At 50.9% G+C, this 22580-nt stretch overlaps 2 protein-coding genes across 2 annotated transcripts in view; one reads left to right on the forward strand and one right to left on the reverse strand.

The window, feature by feature from the left end:
• The window catches only part of eif2b2 (eukaryotic translation initiation factor 2B, subunit 2 beta), a 30619-nt gene extending 20014 nt beyond the window's left edge, over nt 1–10605 (forward strand). Inside the window, exons 7-8 of the mRNA XM_038821629.1 lie at nt 8238–8304; nt 10424–10605. Of these exons, the coding sequence (XP_038677557.1) occupies nt 8238–8304; nt 10424–10581 (225 nt within the window). The 3' untranslated portion in view covers nt 10582–10605. The remainder of the gene's footprint in view (nt 1–8237; nt 8305–10423) is intronic.
• A 10642-nt stretch (nt 10606–21247) lies between these two features.
• LOC119979431 (DNA mismatch repair protein Mlh3-like) overlaps nt 21248–22580 on the reverse strand; it is a 48534-nt gene continuing 47201 nt past the window's right edge. The window contains exon 5 of the mRNA XM_038821657.1: nt 21248–21747. Coding sequence (XP_038677585.1) covers nt 21676–21747 — 72 coding nt within the window. The 3' untranslated portion in view covers nt 21248–21675. The remainder of the gene's footprint in view (nt 21748–22580) is intronic.

A 22580-nucleotide genomic window follows, 5' to 3' on the forward strand; every position in this document is an offset into this window, starting at 1 on the left:
AGGAGGATCTGGCTGTATTTGCTGTTTGATGCTGACAGGGCTAAAGGAGGATCTGGCTGTATTTGCTGTTTGATGCTGTGACAGGGCTAGAGGAGGATCTGGCTGTATTTGCTGTTTGATGCTGTGACAGGACTGGCGGAGGATCTGGCTGTATTTGCTGTTTGATGCTGTGACAGGGCTGGAGGAGGATCTGGCTGTATTTGCTGTTTGATGCTGTGACAGGGCTGGAGGAGGATCTGGCTGTATTTGCTGTTTGATGCTGTGACAGGGCTGGAGGAGGATCTGGCTGTATTTGCTGTTTGATGCTGTTACAGGGCTGGAGGAGGATCTGGCTGTATTTGCTGTTTGATGCTGTGACAGGGCTGGAGGAGGATCTGGCTGTATTTGCTGTTTGATGCTGTGACAGGGCTGGAGGAGGATCTGGCTGTATTTGCTGTTTGATGCTGTTACAGGGCTAGAGGAGGATCTGGCTGTATTTGCTGTTTGATGCTGTGACAGGGCTGGAGGAGGATCTGGCTGTATTTGCTGTTTGATGCTGTTACAGGGCTGGAGGAGGATCTGGCTGTATTTTCTGTTTGATGCTGTGACAGGGCTGGAGGAGGATCTGGCTGTATTTGCTGTTTGATGCTGTGACAGGACTGGAGGAGGATCTGGCTGTATTTGCTGTTTGATGCTGTGACAGGGCTGGAGGAGGATCTGGCTGTATTTGCTGTTTGATGCTGTGACAGCGCTGGAGGAGGATCTGGCTGTATTTGCTGTTTGATGCTGTCACAGGGCTGGAGGAGGATCTGGCTGTATTTGCTGTTTGATGCTGTGACAGGGCTGGAGTAGGATCTGGCTGTATTTGCTGTTTGATGCTGTGACAGGGCGAGAGGAGGATCTGGCTGTATTTGCTGTTTAATGCTGTGACAGGGCTGGAGGAGGATCTGGCTGTATTTGCTGTTTGATGCTGGGACAGGGCTGGAGGAGGATCTGGCTGTATTTGCTGTTTGATGCTGTGACAGAGCTGGAGGAGGATCTGGCTGTATTTGCTGTTTGATGCTGTTACAGGGCTATAGGAGGATCTGGCTGTATTTGCTGTTTGATGCTGTGACAGGGCTAGAGGAGGATTTGGCTGTATTTGCTGTTTGATGCTGTTACAGGGCTATAGGAGGATCTGGCTGTATTTGCTGTTTGATGCTGTTACTGGACTGGAGGAAGATCTGGCTGTATTTGCTGTTTGATGCTGTTACTGGACTGGAGGAGGATCTGGCTGTATTTGCTGTTTGATGCTGTGACAGGGCTGGAGGAGGATCTGGCTGTATTTGCTGTTTGATGCTGTGACTGGGCTGGAGGAGGATCTGGCTGTATTTGCTGTTTGATGCTGTTACTGGACTGGAGGAGGGTCTGTCTGTATTTGCTGTTTGATGCTGTTACTGGACTGGAGGAGGATCTGGCTGTATTTGCTGTTTGATGCTGTGACAGGGCTAGAGGATGATCTGGCTGTATTTGCTGTTTGATGCTGTTACTGGACTGGAGGAGGATCTGGCTGTATTTGCTGTTTGATGCTGTGACAGGGCTAGAGGAGGATCTGGCTGTATTTGCTGTTTGATGCTGTTACTGGACTGGAGGAGGATCTGGGTGTATTTGCTGTTTGATGCTGTTACTGGACTGGAGGAGGATCTGGCTGTATTTGCTGTTTGATGCTGTGACAGGGCTGGAGGAGGATCTGGCTGTATTTGCTGTTTGATGCTGTGACAGGGCTGGAGGAGGATCTGGCTGTATTTGCTGTTTGATGCTGTTACTGGACTGGAGGAGGATCTGGCTGTATTTGCTGTTTGATGCTGTGACAGGGCTGGAGGAGGATCTGGCTGTATTTGCTGTTTGATGCTGTGACAGGGCTATAGGAGGATCTGGCTGTATTTGCTGTTTGATGCTGTGACAGGGCTGGAGGAGGATCTGGCTGTATTTGCTGTTTGATGCTGTGACAGGGCTGGAGGAGGATCTGGCTGTATTTGCTGTTTGATGCTGTTACTGGACTGGAGGAGGATCTGGCTGTATTTGCTGTTTGATTCTGTGACGGGGCTGGAGAAGGATCTGGCTGTATTTGCTGCATGATGCTGTGACAGGTCTAGAGGAGGATCTGGGTGTATTTGCTGTTTGATGCTGTGACAGGGCTGGAGGAGGATCTGGCTGTATTTGCTGTTTGATGCTGTGACTGGACTGGAGGAGGATCTGGCTGTATTTGCTGTTTGATGCTGTGACAGGGCTGGAGGAGGATCTGGCTGTATTTGCTGTTTGATGCTGTGACAGGGCTAGAGGAGGATCTGGCTGTATTTGCTGTTTGATGCTGTGACAGGGCTGGAGGAGGATCTGGGTGTATTTGCTGTTTGATGCTGTGACAGGGCTAGAGGAGGATCTGGCTGTATTTGCTGTTTGATGCTGTTACAGGGCTGGAGGAGGATCTGGCTGTATTTGCTGTTTGATGCTGTGACGGGGCTGGAGGAGGATCTGGCTGTATTTGCTGTTTGATGCTGTTACAGGGCTGGAGGAGGATCTGGCTGTATTTGCTGTTTGATGCTGTGACAGGGCTGGAGGAGGATCTGGCTGTATTTGCTGTTTGATGCTGTTACAGGGCTAGAGGAGGGTCTGGCTGTATTTGCTGTTTGATGCTGTGACAGGACTGGAGGAGGATCTGGCTGTATTTGCTGTTTGATGCTGTGACAGGGCTGGAGGAGGATCTGGCTGTATTTGCTGTTTGATGCTGTTACAGGGCTGGAGGAGGATCTGGCTGTATTTGCTGTTTGATGCTGTGACAGGGCTAGAGGAGGATCTGGCTGTATTTGCTGTTTGATGCTGTTACTGGACTGGAGGAGGATCTGGCTGTATTTGCTGTTTGATGCTGTGACAGGGCTGGAGGAGGATCTGGCTGTATTTGCTGTTTGATGCTGTGACAGGGCTGGAGAAGGATCTGGCTGTATTTGCTGTTTGATGCTGTGACAGGGCTGGAGGAGGATCTGGCTGTATTTGCTGTTTGATGCTGTGACAGGGCTGGAGGAGGATCTGGCTGTATTTGCTGTTTGATGCTGTGACTGGACTGGAGGAGGATCTGGCTGTATTTGCTGCTTGATGCTGTTACAGGGCTGGAGGAGGATCTGGCTGTATTTGCTGTTTGATGCTGTGACAGGGCTAGAGGAGGATCTGGCTGTATTTGCTGTTTGATGCTGTTACTGGACTGGAGGAGGATCTGGCTGTATTTGCTGTTTGATGCTGTGACAGGGCTGGAGGAGGATCTGGCTGTATTTGCTGTTTGATGCTGCGACTGGACTGGAGGAGGATCTGGCTGTATTGCTGTTTGATGCTGTTACTGGACTGGAGGAGGATCTGGCTGTATTTGCTGTTTGATGCTGTTACTGGACTGGAGGAGGATCTGGCTGTATTTGCTGTTTGATGCTGTGACAGGACTGGAGGAGGATCTGGCTGTATTTGCTGTTTGATGCTGTGACAGGGCTGGAGGAGGATCTGGCTGTATTTGCTGTTTGATGCTGTTACAGGGCTAGAGGAGGGTCTGGCTGTATTTGCTGTTTGATGCTGTGACAGGACTGGAGGAGGATCTGGCTGTATTTGCTGTTTGATGCTGTGACAGGGCTGGAGGAGGATCTGGCTGTATTTGCTGTTTGATGCTGTTACAGGGCTGGAGGAGGATCTGGCTGTATTTGCTGTTTGATGCTGTGACAGGGCTAGAGGAGGATCTGGCTGTATTTGCTGTTTGATGCTGTTACTGGACTGGAGGAGGATCTGGCTGTATTTGCTGTTTGATGCTGTGACAGGGCTGGAGGAGGATCTGGCTGTATTTGCTGTTTGATGCTGTGACAGGGCTGGAGAAGGATCTGGCTGTATTTGCTGTTTGATGCTGTGACAGGGCTGGAGGAGGATCTGGCTGTATTTGCTGTTTGATGCTGTGACAGGGCTGGAGGAGGATCTGGCTGTATTTGCTGTTTGATGCTGTGACTGGACTGGAGGAGGATCTGGCTGTATTTGCTGCTTGATGCTGTTACAGGGCTGGAGGAGGATCTGGCTGTATTTGCTGTTTGATGCTGTGACAGGGCTAGAGGAGGATCTGGCTGTATTTGCTGTTTGATGCTGTTACTGGACTGGAGGAGGATCTGGCTGTATTTGCTGTTTGATGCTGTTACTGGACTGGAGGAGGATCTGGCTGTATTTGCTGTTTGATGCTGTGACAGGGCTGGAGTAGGATCTGGCTGTATTTGCTGTTTGATGCTGTGACAGGGCTGGAGGAGGATCTGGCTGTATTTGCTGTTTGATGCTGTGACAGGGCTGGAGGGGGATCTGGCTGTATTTGCTGTTTGATGCTGTGACAGGGCTGGAGGAGGATCTGGCTGTATTTGCTGTTTGATGCTGTGACAGGACTGGAGGAGGATCTGGCTGTATTTGCTGTTTGATGCTGTGACAGGGCTAGAGGAGGATCTGGCTGTATTTGCTGTTTGATGCTGTTACTGGACTGGAGGAGGATCTGGCTGTATTTGCTGTTTGATGCTGTGACAGGGCTGGAGGAGGATCTGGCTGTATCTGCTGTTTGATGCTGTGACAGGGCTGGAGGAGGATCTGGCTGTATTTGCTGTTTGATGCTGTGACAGGGCTGGAGGAGGATCTGGCTGTATTTGCTGTTTGATGCTGTTACAGGGCTGGAGGAGGATCTGGCTGTATTTGCTGTTTGATGCTGTGACAGGGCTGGAGGAGGATCTGGCTGTATTTGCTGTTTGATGCTGTGACAGGGCTGGAGGGGGATCTGGCTGTATTTGCTGTTTGATGCTGTGACAGGGCTGGAGGAGGATCTGGCTGTATTTGCTGTTTGATGCTGTGACAGGGCTGGAGGGGGATCTGGCTGTATTTGCTGTTTGATGCTGTGACAGGGCTGGAGGGGGATCTGGCTGTATTTGCTGCTTGATGCTGTGACAGGGCTGGAGGAGGATCTGGCTGTATTTGCTGTTTGATGCTGTGACAGGGCTGGAGGAGGATCTGGCTGTATTTGCTGTTTGATGCTGTGACAGGGCTGGAGGAGGATGTGGCTGTATTTGCTGTTTGATGCTGTTACTGGACTGGAGGAGGATCTGGGTGTATTTGCTGTTTGATTCTGTGACAGGGCTGGAGGAGGATCTGGCTGTATTTGCTGTTTGATGCTGTGACAGGGCTGGAGGAGGATCTGGCTGTATTTGCTGTTTGATGCTGTGACAGGACTGGAGGAGGATCTGGCTGTATTTGCTGTTGATGCTGTGACAGGGCTGGAGGAGGATCTGGCTGTATTTGCTGTTTGATGCTGTTACAGGGCTGGAGGAGGATCTGGCTGTATTTGCTGTTTGATGCTGTGACAGGACTGGAGGAGGATCTGGCTGTATTTGCTGTTTGATGCTGTTACTGGACTGGAGGAGGATCTGGCTGTATTTGCCGTTTGATGCTGTGACAGGGCTATAGGAGGATCTGGCTGTATTTGCCGTTTGATGCTGTGACAGGGCTGGAGGAGGATCTGGCTGTATTTGCTGTTTGATGCTGTGACAGGGCTGGAGGAGGATCTGGCTGTATTTGCTGTTTGATGCTGTGACAGGGCTGGAGGAGGATCTGGCTGTATTTGCTGTTTGATGCTGTTACAGGGCTGGAGGAGGATCTGGCTGTATTTGCTGTTTGATGCTGTGACAGGGCTGGAGGAGGATCTGGCTGTATTTGCTGTTTGATGCTGTGACAGGGCTGGAGGGGGATCTGGCTGTATTTGCTGTTTGATGCTGTGACAGCGCTGGAGGAGGATCTGGCTGTATTTGCTGTTTGATGCTGTTACTGGACTGGAGGAGGATCTGGCTGTATTTGCTGTTTGATGCTGTTACAGGGCTGGAGGAGGATCTGGCTGTATTTGCTGTTTGATGCTGTGACAGGGCTGGAGGAGGATCTGGCTGTATTTGCTGTTTGATGCTGTTACAGGGCTGGAGGAGGATCTGGCTGTATTTGCTGTTTGATGCTGTGACAGGGCTGGAGGGGGATCTGGCTGTATTTGCTGTTTGATGCTGTGACAGGGCTGGAGGAGGATCTGGCTGTATTTGCTGTTTGATGCTGTGACAGCGCTGGAGGAGGATCTGGCTGTATTTGCTGTTACTGGACTGGAGGAGGATCTGGCTGTATTTGCTGTTTGATGCTGTGACAGCGCTGGAGGAGGATCTGGCTGTATTTGCTGTTTGATGCTGTTACGGGACTGGAGGAGGATCTGGCTGTATTTGCTGTTTGATGCTGTTAGAGGGCTGGAGAAGGATCTGGCTGTATTTGCTGTTTGATGCTGTTACTGGACTGGAGGAGGATCTGGCTGTATTTGCTGTTTGATGCTGTGACAGGGCTGGAGGAGGATCTGGCTGTATTTGCTGTTTGATGCTGTTACTGGACTGGAGGAGGATCTGGCTGTATTTGCTGTTTGATGCTGTGACAGGGCTGGAGGAGGATCTGGCTGTATTTGCTGTTTGATGCTGTGACAGGGCTGGAGGAGGATCTGGCTGTATTTGCTGTTTGATGCTGTTACTGGACTGGAGGAGGATCTGGCTGTATTTGCTGTTTGATGCTGTGACAGGGCTGGAGGAGGATCTGGCTGTATTTGCTGTTTGATGCTGTGACAGGGCTGGAGGAGGATCTGGCTGTATTTGCTGTTTGATGCTGTGACAGGGCTGGAGGAGGATCTGGCTGTATTTGCTGTTTGATGCTGTGACAGGGCTGGAGGAGGATCTGGCTGTATTTGCTGTTTGATGCTGTGACAGGGCTGGAGGAGGATCTGGCTGTATTTGCTGTTTGATGCTGTTACTGGACTGGAGGAGGATCTGGCTGTATTTGCTGTTTGATGCTGTGACAGGGCTGGAGGAGGATCTGGCTGTATTTGCTGTTTGATGCTGTGACTGGGCTGGAGGAGGATCTGGCTGTATTTGCTGTTTGATGCTGTTACTGGACTGGAGGAGGATCTGGCTGTATTTGCTGTTTGATGCTGTGACAGGGCTGGAGGAGGATCTGGCTGTATTTGCTGTTTGATGCTGTGACAGGGCTGGAGGGGGATCTGGCTGTATTTGCTGTTTGATGCTGTGACAGGGCTAGAGGAGGATCTGGGTGTATTTGCTGTTTGATGCTGTGACAGGGCTAGAGGAGGTTCTGGCTGTATTTGCTGTTTGATGCTGTGACAGGGCTGGAGGAGGATCTGGCTGTATTTGCTGTTTGATGCTGTGACAGGGCTGGAGGAGGATCTGGCTGTATTTGCTGTTTGATGCTGTGACAGGGCTGGACGAGGATCTGGCTGTATTTGCTGTTTGATGCTGTGACAGGGCTGGAGGAGGATCTGGCTGTATTTGCTGTTTGATGCTGTGACAGGGCTGGAGGAGGATCTGGCTGTATTTGCTGTTTGATGCTGTTACTGGACTGGAGGAGGATCTGGCTGTATTTGCTGTTTGATGCTGTGACGGCTAGAGGAGGATCTGGCTGTATTTGCTGTTTGATGCTGTGACAGGGCTGGAGGAGGATCTGGCTGTATTTGCTGTTTGATGCTGTGACAGGGCTGGAGGAGGATCTGGCTGTATTTGCTGTTTGATGCAGTTACTGGACTGGAGGAGGATCTGGCTGTATTTGCTGTTTGATGCTGTGACAGGGCTATAGGAGGATCTGGCTGTATTTGCTGTTTGATGCTGTTACTGGACTGGAGGAGGATCTGGCTGTATTTGCTGTTTGATGCTGTTACTGGACTGGAGGAGGATCTGGCTGTATTTGCTGTTTGATGCTGTGACAGGGCTGGAGGAGGATCTGGCTGTATTTGCTGTTTGATGCTGTGACAGGGCTGGAGGAGGATCTGGCTGTATTTGCTGTTTGATGCTGTGACAGGGCTGGAGGAGGATCTGGCTGTATTTGCTGTTTGATGCTGTGACAGGGCTGGAGGAGGATCTGGCTGTATTTGCTGTTTGATGCTGTGACAGGGCTGGAGGAGGATCTGGCTGTATTTGCTGTTTGATGCTGTGACAGGGCTGGAGGAGGATCTGGCTGTATTTGCTGTTTGATGCTGTGACAGGGCTGGAGGAGGTTCTGGCTGTATTTGCTGTTTGATGCTGTGACAGGGCTGGAGGAGGATCTGGCTGTATTTGCTGTTTGATGCTGTGACAGGGCTGGAGGAGGATCTGGCTGTATTTGCTGTTTGATGTGTTGCTGCTGTTACTGTTTTTTTTTATTTTCAGTTTCCCAATGAGGAGAACACATTTCACAAGTTTGTTTCACCGCAGGAGGTGCTCCCGTTCACAGAAGGTAGGTGCCCTGGTCACAGAGTTTGGTTCAGGGCAGTCTGTGTACTGGGGAATTGCAGAGACACAGTACAGAAGAGGCCATTCGGTCCATTGAGTCTGCACTGACAAAACTACTCGAAATCCACACTAATCCCACTTCCGAGCACTTGACGCACAGACTTGAATGTTCTGACATTTCAAGAGCTCATCCAAGTATTTTGTAAAGATTGTGAGGTTTCTAGGCTCCACGACCCTCCCAAGCCGTGAATTCCAAATTCCCAACACCCTCTGGGTGAATTTGTTTTCCTCAACCCTCTCTGAACCTCCTGCCTTTCTCCTTAAAATTTGCCCCCTTGTTATTGACTCTTCAACTAACATAAGAACTAGGAGCAGGAGTAGGCCATCTGGCCCCTCGAGCCTGCTCCGCCATTCAATGAGATCATGGCTGATCTTTTGTGGACTCAGCTCCACTTTCCGGCCCAAACACCATAACCCTTAATCCCTTTATTCTTCAAAAAACTATCTATCTTTATCTTAAAAACATTTAATGAAGGAGCCTCAACTGCTTCACTGGACAAGGAATTCCATAGACTCACAACCCTTTGGGTGAAGAAGTTCCTCCTAAACTCAGTCCTAAATCTACTTCCCCTTATTTTGAGGCTGTGCCCCCTAGTTCTCCCTTCATAATTTTATATTTTTCTATAAGATTCCCCCCTCATCCTTCTAAATTCCAATGAGTACAGTCCCAGTCTACTCAACCTCTCCTCGTAATCCAACCCCTTCAGCTCTGGGACTAACCTAGTGAATCTCCTCTGCACACCCTCCAGTGCCAGTACGTCCTTTCTCAGGTAAGGAGACCAAAACTGAACACCATACTCCAGGTGTGGCCTCACTAACACCTTATACAATTGCAGCATAACCTCCCTTGTCTTAAACTCCATCCCTCTAGCAATGAAGGACAAAATTCCTGTTGCACTTGTAAACCAACTTTTTGCAACTCATGCACTAGCACACCCAGGTCTCTCTGCACAGCAGCATGTTTTAATATTTTATCATTTAAATAATAATCTCTTTTGCTGTTATTCCTACCAAAATGGATAACCTCACATTTGTCAACATTGTATTCCATCTGCCTGACCCTAGCCCATTCACTTAACCTATCCAAATCCCTCTGCAGACTTCCAGTATCCTCTGCACTTTTTGCTTTACCACTCATCTTAGTGTCATCTGCAAATTTGGACACATTGCCCTTGGTCCCCAACTCCAAATCATCTATGTAAATTGTGAACAATTGTGGGCCCAACACGGATCCCTGAGGGACACCACTAGCTACTGATTGCCAACCAGAGAAACACCCATTAATCCCCACTCTTTGCTTTCTATTAATTAACCAATCCTCTATCCATGCTACTACTTTACCCTTAATGCCATGGATCTTTATCTTATACAGCAACCTTTTGTGTGGCACATTGACAAAAGGCTTTCTGGAAATCCAGATATACCACATCCATTGGCTCCCCGTTATCTACTGCACTGGTAATGTCCTCAAAAAATTCCACTAAATTAGTTGTGCACGACCTGCCCTTTATGAACCCATGCTGCAGATCGGCTCTCCCGCCCGCGGATCGGCCCCCCCGCCCGCAGATCGGCTCCCCTGCCCGCGGATTGCCCCCCCCCCCGCCCGCGGATTGCCCCCCCCCCCCCTGCCCGCGGATTGCCCCCCCCCCTCGCCCGCGGATTGCCCCCCCCCCCCTGCCCGCGGATTGAAGCCCCCCGCGGATCGCCCCCCCCCTCCCGACTGTGGCGGTGCTGGACTGAGTCCGCAGCCGCCATGCTGCATTCTCAACGGTGAGACCACACGTGTCCCACGCCGTCGGGAACTCGGCCAATCGGGGGCGAAGCATCGTGGGACGGGTCGCAGCCAATGGCCTGATTCCGTGGATACGCCGTGTAGCGTGCTCTTCGAGTACGCCGCTTTTCCGGGGCGAAGCATCGCGAAAGCAGTGCCAGCCCCGATTTTGTCGTCCACAAATCTCTCTCTCTCTACCTCGGATCCCGTGTAGGTGTGTGCCCGTCTCTCCTCTTAATGATGACCCAATCAGTATGCCAGTGACAGTCTAACTGTTGTTTCTTTCTTGCAGGTGAGATTCTCTGCAAAGTGAGCGCTCACTGCCCTGTCTTCGATTATGTTCCTCCTGAGCTCATTACCTTGTTCATCTCTAACATCGGGGGAAACGCTCCCTCCTACATCTATCGGCTGATGAGCGAACTCTACAATCCCGATGATCATCACATCTGACTTAATAAAATCCATTGACACCAATTCGCTGTTTCCATGCAAAACTAAGACATACCATTCTGCAAACGTTAGTGGTAAACTGCAGAATTGGGGAGTCTGCATGTTCTCCCCGTGTCTGCGTGGGTTTGCTCCGGGTGCTCCGGTTTCCTCCCACAAGTCCCGAAAGACGTGCTGTTGGGTGGATTGGACATTCTGAATTCTCCCTCTGTGTACCCGAACAGGCGCCGGAATGTGGCGACTAGGGGCTTTTCACAGTAACTTCATTGCAGTGTTAATGTCAGCCTACTTGTGACAATAAAAAAAAGAAGCGATTATTTAAGGTTCAGCAAAAGGCTACTTAAAATAAAATCAAAAGAGCGAAGTTGAACTATGAAAGGAAACTAGCAGAAAACATAAACACTTATCCCAAAAGCTTCTGTAAGTGAAGGGGGCGGTCCTGAGATGAGACCCCTAAAAACTGGATAACTAGGATAACACTAGAATAGCTCTACATAGGTTAGTTTATTGAGGATTGATACAATCATCGAAAGTATACCCAGTGATCATTATTAACTATTAAACATGTATTCTTAGAACATAGCAGCAACAAGCATTTAAACTCTTGCTGAAAGTAGCCACCGCCATGTATGATGGGATTTAAGCTCGCTAACTGGACCACAATCCTAAGACAGACAGACAGACAGAAATAATATGACAGAAATCCCCCCCATAAAAGCCAGCTCAATACTCAGTCTCTGAAAACGCTCCTACAATAAGTATATCAGGAAGAAGAGACTAGCTAAAGTAAATGTTGGCCCTTCAGGGGGCGATACTCGTGGGGTAATGGGGATCACAGAGATGGGGGAGGCACTGAACCAATATTTTGCCTCTGTCTTCACGGTAGAAGATAATAAAAATGACAATAAATACAGAGAAACCTGGTGCAGGGAGGGTATTGAATGAACCAATGGGACTAAAGGCAGATAAGTCTGCAGGACCTGGCGGCCACCATCCTAGGGTATTAAAGGAGGTGGCAGCAGAGACAGTGGATAATAATCTTTATTGTCATACGTAGGCTGACATTAACACTGCAATGAAGTTACTGTGAAAAGCCCCTAGTCGCCACATTCCGGCACCTGTTCGGGTACACAGAGGGAGAATTCAGAATGTCCATTTCACCTAACAGCACGTCTTTAAGGAGGAAACCGGAGTACCCGGAGGAAACCCACGCAGACACAGGGAGAACATGCAGACTCCCCACAGACAGTGACCCAAGCCGGGAATTGAACCTGGGACCTCGGAGCTGTGAACTAACAGTGCTACCCACTGTGCTACCTTGCTGCCCATGCATTGGTTATATTTCAGAATTCCCTGGATTCTGGAAAGGCCCTGGTGGATTGGAAACACGCTAATGTGACACCCCTATTCAAAAAGGGAGAGGCAAAAAGTAGGAAACTATCGACCGGTTAACTTGACCTCTGTGGTGGGGAAGTTGCTGGAATCAATCATTAAGGAGGAGATAACAACATTTGGAAAGACAAAGCTCAATCCAGCATTGTCAGCATGGTTTTATGGAGGGTAAGTCATGCTTGACAAAGTTGCTCGAGTTCTTTGAGGACATACAAGCAACGTGGATAATGGGGAACCTGTGGATGTGGTATATCTAGACTTCAAGAAGGCATTTGACAAGGTGCCGCATAAAAGACTGATCCAGAAGGTGAGATTGCAGGGGATTGGGGGTAGAGTACTAGATTGGATTGAGGATTGGGATAAATGGGTCCTTCTCTGGCTGGTGAACTATAACTAGCGGGGGTGCCGCAGGGGTCAGTCCTCAGACCTGAACTGTTTACAATCTATATCAATGAGCAGGGACAGAGTGTAACATAAGCAAAATGTGCGGCTGATACTAAAATAGGTGGCAAAGCAGGCAGTGAAGAGGAGATACAGATGGATATAGATAGGCTCGGAGATTGAGCCAAATGTGGCAGATGGAGTTTAATGTGGATCAGTGTCAGATTATCCATTTGGACCGAAAAAATAGGCAAATTATTATCGAAATTCGAAAAGCAGATTCAAAATGTGTCTGGGCAGAGAGATTTGAGAGTCTGTGTTCATGACAGTTTGTGGCAGCACGGTAGCATTGTGGATAGCACAATCGCTTCACAGCTCCAGGGTCCCAGGTTCGATTCCGGCTTGGGTCACTTGTCTGTGTGGAGTCTGCACATCCTTCCCGTGTGTGTGTGGGTTTCCTCCGGGTGCTCCGGTTTCCTCCCACAGTCCAAAGATGTGCAGGTTAGGTGGATGGGCCATGATAAATTGCCCTTAGTGTCCAAAATTTCCCTTAGTGGTGGGTGGGGTTACTGGGTTATGGTAATAGGGTGGAGGTGTTAACCTTGGGTAGGGCGCTCTTTCCAGGAGCCGGTGCAGACTTGATGGGCCGAATGGCCTCCTTCTGCACTGTAAATTCTATGAATCGCAGAAAGTCTATGCAGGTACAGTGTAATTAAAAAGACAAATGAAATGTTAGCATTTATTGCAAAAGGGCTGGAGTATAAAAGAGAAGTGTTGCAATTGTATAGGGTGTTGGTGAGGCCACATCTGGAGTATTGTGTCCAGTTTTGGTCTCCTTATTTGAGGAAGGATGTGGTGACATTGGAGGCAGTTCAGAGGAAGTTCACCAGATTGATTCCGGGGATGAAAGGATTGACGTACGAGGAGAGATTAAACAGTTTGGGCTTATACTCGCTGGAGTTTGGAAGGATGAGAGGGGATCTGATTGAGCCATGATCTGATTGACTGGCGGAGCAGGCTCGAGGGGCTGAATTGCCCATTTCTGCTCCTAATTCTGATGTAAATGCAATCCCACCGTTGGAAAATGGTGGAGAGCAGTTGGAGGAGGGGGTGAGTGGTATAATCAACCATGTCACAGTCTACAGATACCGCAAGAATAATGAGGGAGTTTCCCTTTGTCACACTCCCATAGGATACCATTTATTGAGTTTGAACAGATCCTGTGTCAGGGCAAAAAACTGGAGAGATTCAATTATGGAGTTATGATGGTGTCTTGTGTGCGTGTGCACAGGAGCCCTAAAGATGCAGTTATTAGGGCAGCATGGTGACCTAGTGGTTAGCACAACCGCCTCACGGCGCTGAGATCCCAGGTTCGATCCCGGCTCTGGGTCACTGTCCGTGTGATATTGCACATTCTCCCCGTGTCTGCGTGGGTTTCGCCCCCACAACCCAAAGATGTGCAAGGCAGGTAAATCGAACACACTAAACTGCCCCTTAATTGGAAAAAATAATTGGGTAATCTAAATTTTAATAAAAGATGCAGTTATTAATCGTGCTTCTGCCTCCACCTATCAGAGCAGCTGCTGCCAAGTAAAGGACAGATTACAAAACCCAGCAAATACTCGGCAAGTCTGGCAGTAGCTCTGGAGAGAAACGGAATGAGTCATCAGAACTGGAAAAGTTAGAAATGTAATCGGGTTTAGTGAATGGGGTGAGGAGGATAAGGAGAATAAAAGGAAGATCTCTGATAAGGTGGAAGGCAGGAGAGATTAAATGACAAAAGAGAGTGATAGAATCATAGAATCCACAGTGCAGAAGGGGGCCATTCAGCCCATCGAGACTGCAACGGCCCCTGGAAAGAGCCCCAACTTAAACTCACGTCTCCACCCCATCCCCGTAACCCCACCCAACATTTGTGGTGCTGTGAGGCAGCAGTGCTAACCACTGTGTCACCGTGCGATCCCAGGTCCCCAGCGCTGTGAGGCAGCAGTGCTAACCACTGTGTCACCGTGCCACAGAAGTGTAGGTGTAACTGGCAGAATCATGAACAGCTTCCATTTAAAAAGAAAAACAAAGAAAAGTACAGCACAGGAACAGGCCCTTCGGCCCTCCCAGCCTGTGCCGACCATGCTGCCCGTCTAAACTAAAATCTTCTACACTTCCTGGGTCCATATCCCTCTATTCCCATCCTATTCATGTATTTGTCAAGATGCCCCTTAAATGTCACTATCGTCCCTGCTTCCACCACCTCCTCCGGCAGCGAGTTCCAGGCACCCACTACCCTCTGTGTAAAAAACTTGCCTCGCACATCTCCTCTAAACCTTGCCCCTCGCACCTTAAACCTATGCCCCCTAGTAATTGACCCCTCTACCCTGGGAAAAAGCCTCTGACTATCCACTCTGTCTATGCCCCTCATAACTTTGTAGACCTCTATCAGGTCGCCTCTCAACCTCCGTCGTTCCAGTGAGAACAAACCGAGTTTTTCAACCTCTCCTCATAGCTAATGCCCTCCATACCAGGCAACATCCTGGTAAATCTCTTCTGCACCCTCTTTAAAGCCTCCACATCCTTCTGGTAGTGTGGCGACCAGAATTGAACACTATACTCCAAGTGTGGTCTAACTAAGGTTCTGTACAGCTGCAACATGGCTTGCCAATGCTTATACTCAATGCCCCGGCCAATGAAGGCAAGCATGCCGTATGCCTTCTTGACTACCTTCTCCACCTGTGTTGCCCCTTTCAGTGACCTGTGGACCTGTACACCTAGATCTCTCTGACTTTCAATACTCTTGAGAGTTCTACCATTCAGTGTATATTCCCTACCTGCATTAGACCTTCCAAAATGCATTACCTCACATTTGTCCGGATTAAACTCCATCTGATATCTCTCCGTTCAAGTCTCCAAACGATCTAAATCCTGCTGTATCCTCTGACAGTCCTCATCGCTATCCGCAATTCCACATACCTTTGACTGTTTGCCCTCCCCCTTCAGGATGCCCGCTACCCACTCAGAGACATCCTGGACCCTGGCACCAGGGAGGCAACATACCATCCTGGAGTCTCTTTCACGTCCACAGATGTGCCTATCTGTGCCCCTGACTATAGAGTCCCCGATGACTATTGCTCTTCTGCCCTTTGACCCTCCCTGCTGAACATCAGAGCCAGCCGTGGCGGAGGCCTCGAGGAGCTGAGGAAGTGGGCCCCCGAACACCTATCCTCGCCCCCGAAAAACCTACTCATCCTCGACCCAGTCATGTGGGCCCTATGCAGCACCTTGAACTTTATGAGGCTGAGCCTCGCATAGGAAGAGGAGGAATTCACTCTCTCCAGGGCATCCGCCCACGTCCCCTCCTCAATCTCCTCACCCAGCTCCTCTTCCCATTTACCCTTCAGTTCCTCCACCGAGGCCTCATCTACGTCCTGCATTACCCGGTATATGTCCGAAATCCTCCCTCCTCCAACCCACAACCCCGAGAGCACCCTGTCCCGTACCCCGCGTGGGGGCAGCAAAGGGAAACCCTCCATCTGCCGCCTGGCAAACGCCCTCACCTGCATGTACCGAAACATGTTCCCCGGGGGGAGCCCAAACTTCCCCTCTAACTCCCCCAAGCTCGCGAATCTCCCTTCCACAAACAGGTCCCTCAACCTCCTAGCCCCTGCCCTGTGCCAGCCCAGAAATCCACCATCAATGCTCCCTGGGACAAACCGATGGTTCCCCCGTATCGGGGCCTCCATCGAGCCCCCCATTTCTCCCCTATGCCGTCTCCATTGCCCCCAAATTTTGAGGGTAGCTGCCACCACCGGGCTCGTGGTATACCTCGTTGGAGGGAGCGGCAACGGCGCCGTTACTAGCGCCTCCAAGCTCGTGCCCACACAAGACGCCGCCTCCATCCTCTTCCATGCTGCCCCCTCCTCGTCCATTACCCACTTACACATCATCGCTGCGTTGGCAGCCCAATAGTACCCACAGAGGTTGGGCAACGCCAGCCCCCCCCTATCCCTGCCTCGTTCCAGGAACACTCTTCTAACCCTCGGAGTCCCATGCGCCCACACAAATCCCGTGATACTCCTGTTGACCCTCCTAAAAAAGGCCTTCGGGATAAGGATGGGAAGGCACTGGAACAGGAACAAAAACCTCGGGAGCACCGTCATCTTAACGGATTGCACCCTCCCTGCCAGTTACAGCAGTAACATATCCCACCTCTTAAACTCCTCCTCCATCTGCTCCACCAACCTTGTGAGGTTGAGCTTGTGCAGGGCCCCCCAGCTCCCCGCCACCTGGACCCCTAGGTACCTGAAGCTCTTCCCTGCCTGCTTCAATGGGAGCCTACCAATCCCCTCCTCTTGATCCCCCGGATGTACCACAAACAACTCACTCTTGCCCAGGTTCAACGTATATCCCGAGAAACCCCCGAATTCCCCAAGAATCCTCATCACCTCCGGCATCCCCCCCACCGGGTCCGCCACATACAGCAACAGGTCGTCCGCATACAGCGACACTTGATGCTCCTCCCCACCCCGCACCAGGCCCCTCCAGTTCCCTGACTCCCTCAATGTCATGGCCAGGGGCTCAATTGCCAACGCGAAGAGCAAGGGGGACAGGGGACACCCATGTCTCGTCCCCCGGTGCAGCCGAAAGTACTCCGACCTCCTCCTATTTGTGGCTACACTTGCCATCGGGGCCTCGTAAAGCAGCCTCACCCACCGGATAAACCCCTCCCTAAACCCAAACCTCTCCAACACCTCCCACAAATACTCCCACTCAACCCTATCGAAGGCCTTCTCCGCGTCTAATGCCACCACTATCTCCGCCTCCCCTTCCACAGCCGGCATCATAATGACGTTGAGGAGCCTTCGAACGTTTGTGTTCAACTGCCTTCCCTTCACAAACCCCGTCTGGTCCTCATGAATGACCCCAGGCACACAATCCTCTATTCTAGTGGCCAGGATCTTTGCCAGCAGCTTAGCATCGGCGTTCAGCAGCGAAATCGGCCTATATGATCCACACTGCAGAGGGTCCTTGTCCCGCTTCAGGATCAAGGAAATCAGCGCCCGTGACATAGTTAGGGGCAGAGCCGCCCCCTCCCTTGCCTCGTTAAAGGTCCGGACAAACAGGGGACCCAACAGGTCCAAATACTTTTTATAGAATTCCGCCGGAAACCCGTCCGGCCCCGGCGCCTTCCCTGACTGCATGCTGCCAATCCCAGTGACCAGCTCCTCCAGCTCGATCGGCGCCCCTAGTCCCTCCACCTGCTCCTCTTCCATCCTCGGGAATTGCAGCTTGTCCAAGAAGCGCCCCATTCCATCCCCCTCCACCGGGGGTTCAGACCGGTACAGTTCCCCCATAGAAGTCCCTGAAGACCCCATTAACATCTACCCCCCTCCGCACCACCTTTCCATCTCTATCCGTCACTCCCCCAATCTCCCTGGCCGCGTCCCGCTTTCGGAGCTGGTGTGCCAGCATCCTGCTCGCCTTCTCCCCGTATTCATACACCGCCCCCTGTGCTTTCTTCCACTGAGCTTCCGCCTTTCTGGTCGTCAGTAGGTTAAATCTGGCCTGAAGGCTACGCCGCTCCCCCAGCAATCCCTCCTCCGGAGCCTCCGCATATCTCCTATCCACCCTCACCATCTCCCCTATCAGTCTCTCCCTCTCCCTCTGCTCCCCCTCTCCCTATGGGTTCGGATGGAGATCAATTCCCCCCTCATCACCGCCTTCAATGCCTCCCAGACCATCCCTACTCGAACCTCCCCGTTATCATTGGCCTCGAGGTACCTCTCGATACACCCCCGAACCCCCTCGGCCACCTCCTCATCTGCCAGCAGCCCCACCCCCCAGCGCCAGAGCGGACGTTGGTCCCTCTCTTCCCCCAGCCCGAGGTCCATCCAGTGCGGGGCATGATCTGAAATGGCAATGGCGGAGTATTCCACTTCCTCCACCCTCGACACCAACCCACTGCTCAGGACAAAAAAAATCAATCCTCGAGTAGGCCTTATGTACGTGGGAGAAATGTACGTATTCCCTGGCCCTTGGCCTCACAAACCTCCAAGGGTCCACCCCCCCAATCTGGTCCATGAATCTTCTCAGCACCTTAGCCACCGCCGGCCTCCTACCCGTCCGGGACTTGGATCGATCCAATGGGGATCCAGCACCGTGTTAAAGTCCCCCCCCATGATCAGGCCCCCCACCTCCAGATCCGGAATGCGGCCCAACATGCGCCGCATAAACCCCGCATCGTCCCAATTTGGGGCGTAAACATTCACCAACACCACCCGCTCCCCCTGCAGCGTCCCACACACCATCACGTACCTCCCGCCACTGTCAGCCACCACATTTAACGCCTCAAACGACACCTTCTTCCCCACCAGGATCGCCAACCCCAACTCTTCTCATCCAGCCCTGAGTGGAACACTTGGCCCACCCACCCCTTCCTCAGCCGGACCTGGTCCACCACTCTCAGGTGTGTCTCCTGGAGCATGGCCACATCCGCCTTCAGCCCCTTCAGGTACGCAACTACTCGGGCCATTTTGACCGGCCCATTCAGCCCCCTCACATTCCAAGTTATCAGCCGGATCCGAGGGCTCCCTGCCCCGTTCCCCTGCCGATTAGCCATAACCCATCCCCTGCCCACCCCCAGCCAGCGTCCCACGCTCTGCCAGTTTCCCACGGCGGCAACTCCCCCCCACCAGCACTCTCTGCGTCCTCCAGCTCCTTCCTGACCATTTCAGCAGCAACCCGGTACCCTCCCCCCTCCCCTCCCCCAGGCTAGGACCCCTCCTAGCCGCGCCCCCCCCCTCTACAACACTCCCGTGAGCCAGCTAACTTCTGCTGACCCCGGCGACTCCAGCCCTACTTTCGGCTCCTCCCAACGTGGGTCTGCCCCTCCTCCATTGTGCCCGTCAACGAGTCCACCCTCCCCCCCACTCCTGCGCGGGAAAATAAAACATGCCCCCACCCTCTCAGAGCGCGGGAACCCCGCAGAAAGCCCGCGCTTTCGCCCTGCCGGGCCCCGCCTCCTCCAGGGCCACTCCCATTGTCAGTCCCCCCCCACCAGCTCCCTGAACTCCCCGTTTACCCCTCTGCCCGAACCCGTCCACCTGACCCCTACTTAAAAACCCATATAGAAAAAACGGTACGACATCACCCCACCCACCCTAAAGCCACCCCACATCTTACACTAAACCAAGCAAATACAAATACAGTATTATACAGCATCTCTTTGCAGCATCCTTGAGCACGGGTGAGGTCCCGGAGGACTGGAAAATTGCTAATGTTGTCCCTTTGTTTAAGAAGGGTAGCAGGGAAAATCCAGGGAATTATAGACCTGTGAGCTTGACGTCAGTGGTAGGCAAACTGTTGGAGACGATACTGAGGGATAGGGTCTATTCACATCTGGAAGAAAATAGACTTATCAGTGATAGGCAGCATGGTTTTGTGCAGGGAGGGTCATGTCTCACAAACCTAATAGAATTCTTTGAGGAAGTGACAAAGTTAATTGATGAGGGAAGGGCTGTAGATGTCATATACATGGACTTTAGTAAGGCGTTTGATAAGGTTTCCCATGGCAGGTTGATGGAAAAAGTGAAGTTGTGTGGGGTTCAGGGTGTACTAGCTAGATGGATAAAGAATTAGCTGGGCAACAGGAGACAGAGAGTAGTGGTGGAAGGGAGTGTCTCAAAATGGAGAAACGTGACTAGTGGTGTTCCACAGGGATACATGCTTGGACCACTGTTGTTTGTGATATCCATAAATGATCTGGACGAAGGTATAGGTGGTCTGATGAGCAAGTTTGCAGATGATACTAAGATTGGTGGAGTTGCAGATAGCGAGGAGGACTGTCAGAGAATACAGCAAAATATAGATAGATTGGAGAGTTGGGCAGAGAAATGGCTGATGGAGTTCAATCCAGGCAAATGTGAGGTGATGCATTTTGGAAGATCCAATTCAAGAGTGGACTATACAGTCAATGGAAGAATCCTGGGGAAAATTGATGTGCAGAGAGATCTGGTCCATTGTACCCTGAAGGTGGCAACGCAGGTCGATAGAGTGGTCAAGAAGGCATACAGCATGCTTGCCTTCATCGGATGGGGTATTGAGTACAAGAGTCGGCAGGTCATGTTACAGTTGTATAGGACTTTGGTTAGGCCACATTTGGAATACTGCGTGCAGTTCTGGTCGCCACATTACCGCATTACCACATTACAGTGGATGCTTTGGAGAGGGTGCAGAGGAGGTTCACCAGGATGTTGCCTGGTATGGAGGGTGCTAGCTATGAAGAAAGGTTGAGTAGATTAGGATTGTTTTCGTTGGAAAGACGAAGGTTAAGGGGGGACCTGATTGAGGTCTACAAAATTATGAGAGGTATGGACAGGATGGATAGCAACAAGCTTTTTCCAAGAGTGGGGGTGTCAGTTACAAGGGGTCACGATTTCAAGGTGAGAGGGGGAAAGTTTAAGGGAGATGTGCGTGGAAAGTTTTTTACGCAGAGGGTGGTGGGTGCCTGGAACGCTTTACCAGCGGAGGTGGTAGAGGCGGGCACGATAGCATCACTTAAGATGCATCTGGACAGATATATGAACGGGCGGGAACAGAGGGAAATAGACCTTTGAAAATAGGCAACAGGTTTAGATAAAGGATCTGGATCAGTGCAGGCTGGGAGGGCCGAACGGCCTGTTCCTCTGCTGTAATTTTCTTTGTTCAGCCAATCAGGTCACAGCTTTACTGTGATGACAGACAAGGTGGGAGAACGAATGAGGTAGCTGGCAAATGGCACTAGACCCCTCTGGCCTCATTGCCTCCACCCCCGATATGCTCCCCCACCCTCCTTGCACCCCCCCCCCCCCCCCGACATGCCACCACACGGCTGTGTAACAGGTTGATCCAAGAGAACCACCAGACATCCAGTGACTCCTTCATATTTATTGGAATAAATAGTTCATTAATAAGTAATCCTGGAATATACATAAAACAAACAATATTTGCTGTGATGACAACTGTCAGACAGGTTTGTAAGATTTACTAGAAGCAGCTTGCAGGTACGGGGAAGTCCTGCTCCCAAATACTGTCAAACATCAGTGTCGATGGCATTATCCATGGTCAATGTTCGTCACCAACAGCCATCCAGGCCACAGAGCCTGACGCAAATAGGTGACACGGCTCCTTTGCATTCAATCCATCATGGTCCCAGCCGCACGGGGCTTTATCCATTTCACATGTGGACAGACAGGACACGGATTGCAGACATGATCAAGTGGAGTTCTGGTCATCACAGCAAGCTGCAGATGAAGATTTCACCCACCCAGGGAAATGGATCATCATCGTCGACAATTAAACACTTTCACTGCTCACTCGCACTTCACACAATTTGTGCAGTTTCTGTAAATTTGGTCTACGATGAACCTAGGAGTCAGAATTGACATGAAAATATAACCAGCTATAGGCAGAGTCTGATCAAGTGGGTAAAATATGGTTAGGAATGAGGAACAGGCTGAAATCTAACTTTATATATAGGCACCACATAGACAGTACACAGACACATCATTGTTCCCTGGTACAGGGAGGAGGAAGAGGGAAAACTGGAACACTTGGCTGTTGGTCTGACATCAGTAACGGAGAAAATGCCAAAATCTATTAGAATATAAATGCAAACCCATGTTTAAGAAATGGGATGATGGGGGTGGAGAGCGTAGAAAACTGGAACCTTTAGACCGGTTGGCATAATATAAGTAGCAGGGAAAATGCTAGAATCTATTGGAAAAGAGTGATAACTGAACACTTTGAAAATAAACTCGGATTGAAAAAGTGAACATGGATTACTGACGTGTTGCAAGGCTCTTGGGAGTTTTTTGAAAATGTAAACTAGCAGAATAGGTCATGGGAGAACAGTCAATATTTGGATTTTCAGTAGGTTTTTAATAAGGTGCCAAACAAAAGTAATCACAGAATCCCGACTGCGCCGAAGGAGGCCGTTCGGCCCATCGAGTCTGCACCCTGTGAAAGAGCCCCCTATCTAGGCCCACCCCCCCTGTCCTATCTGTAACCCCACAACCCACCTAACTTTTTGGCCACTAAGGTCAATTTAGCACAGCCAATCCACCTAACCCGCACATCTTTGGACTGTGGGAGGAAACCGGAGCACCCGGAGGAAACCCACGCACACACGGGGAGGACGTGCAGACTCCGCACAGACAGTGACCCAAGCCGGGAATCGAACCTGGGACCCTGGCGCGGTG

The sequence above is a fragment of the Scyliorhinus canicula genome, chromosome 2, assembly GCF_902713615.1.
Source record: "Scyliorhinus canicula chromosome 2, sScyCan1.1, whole genome shotgun sequence".
Lineage (NCBI taxonomy): Eukaryota > Metazoa > Chordata > Chondrichthyes > Carcharhiniformes > Scyliorhinidae > Scyliorhinus > Scyliorhinus canicula.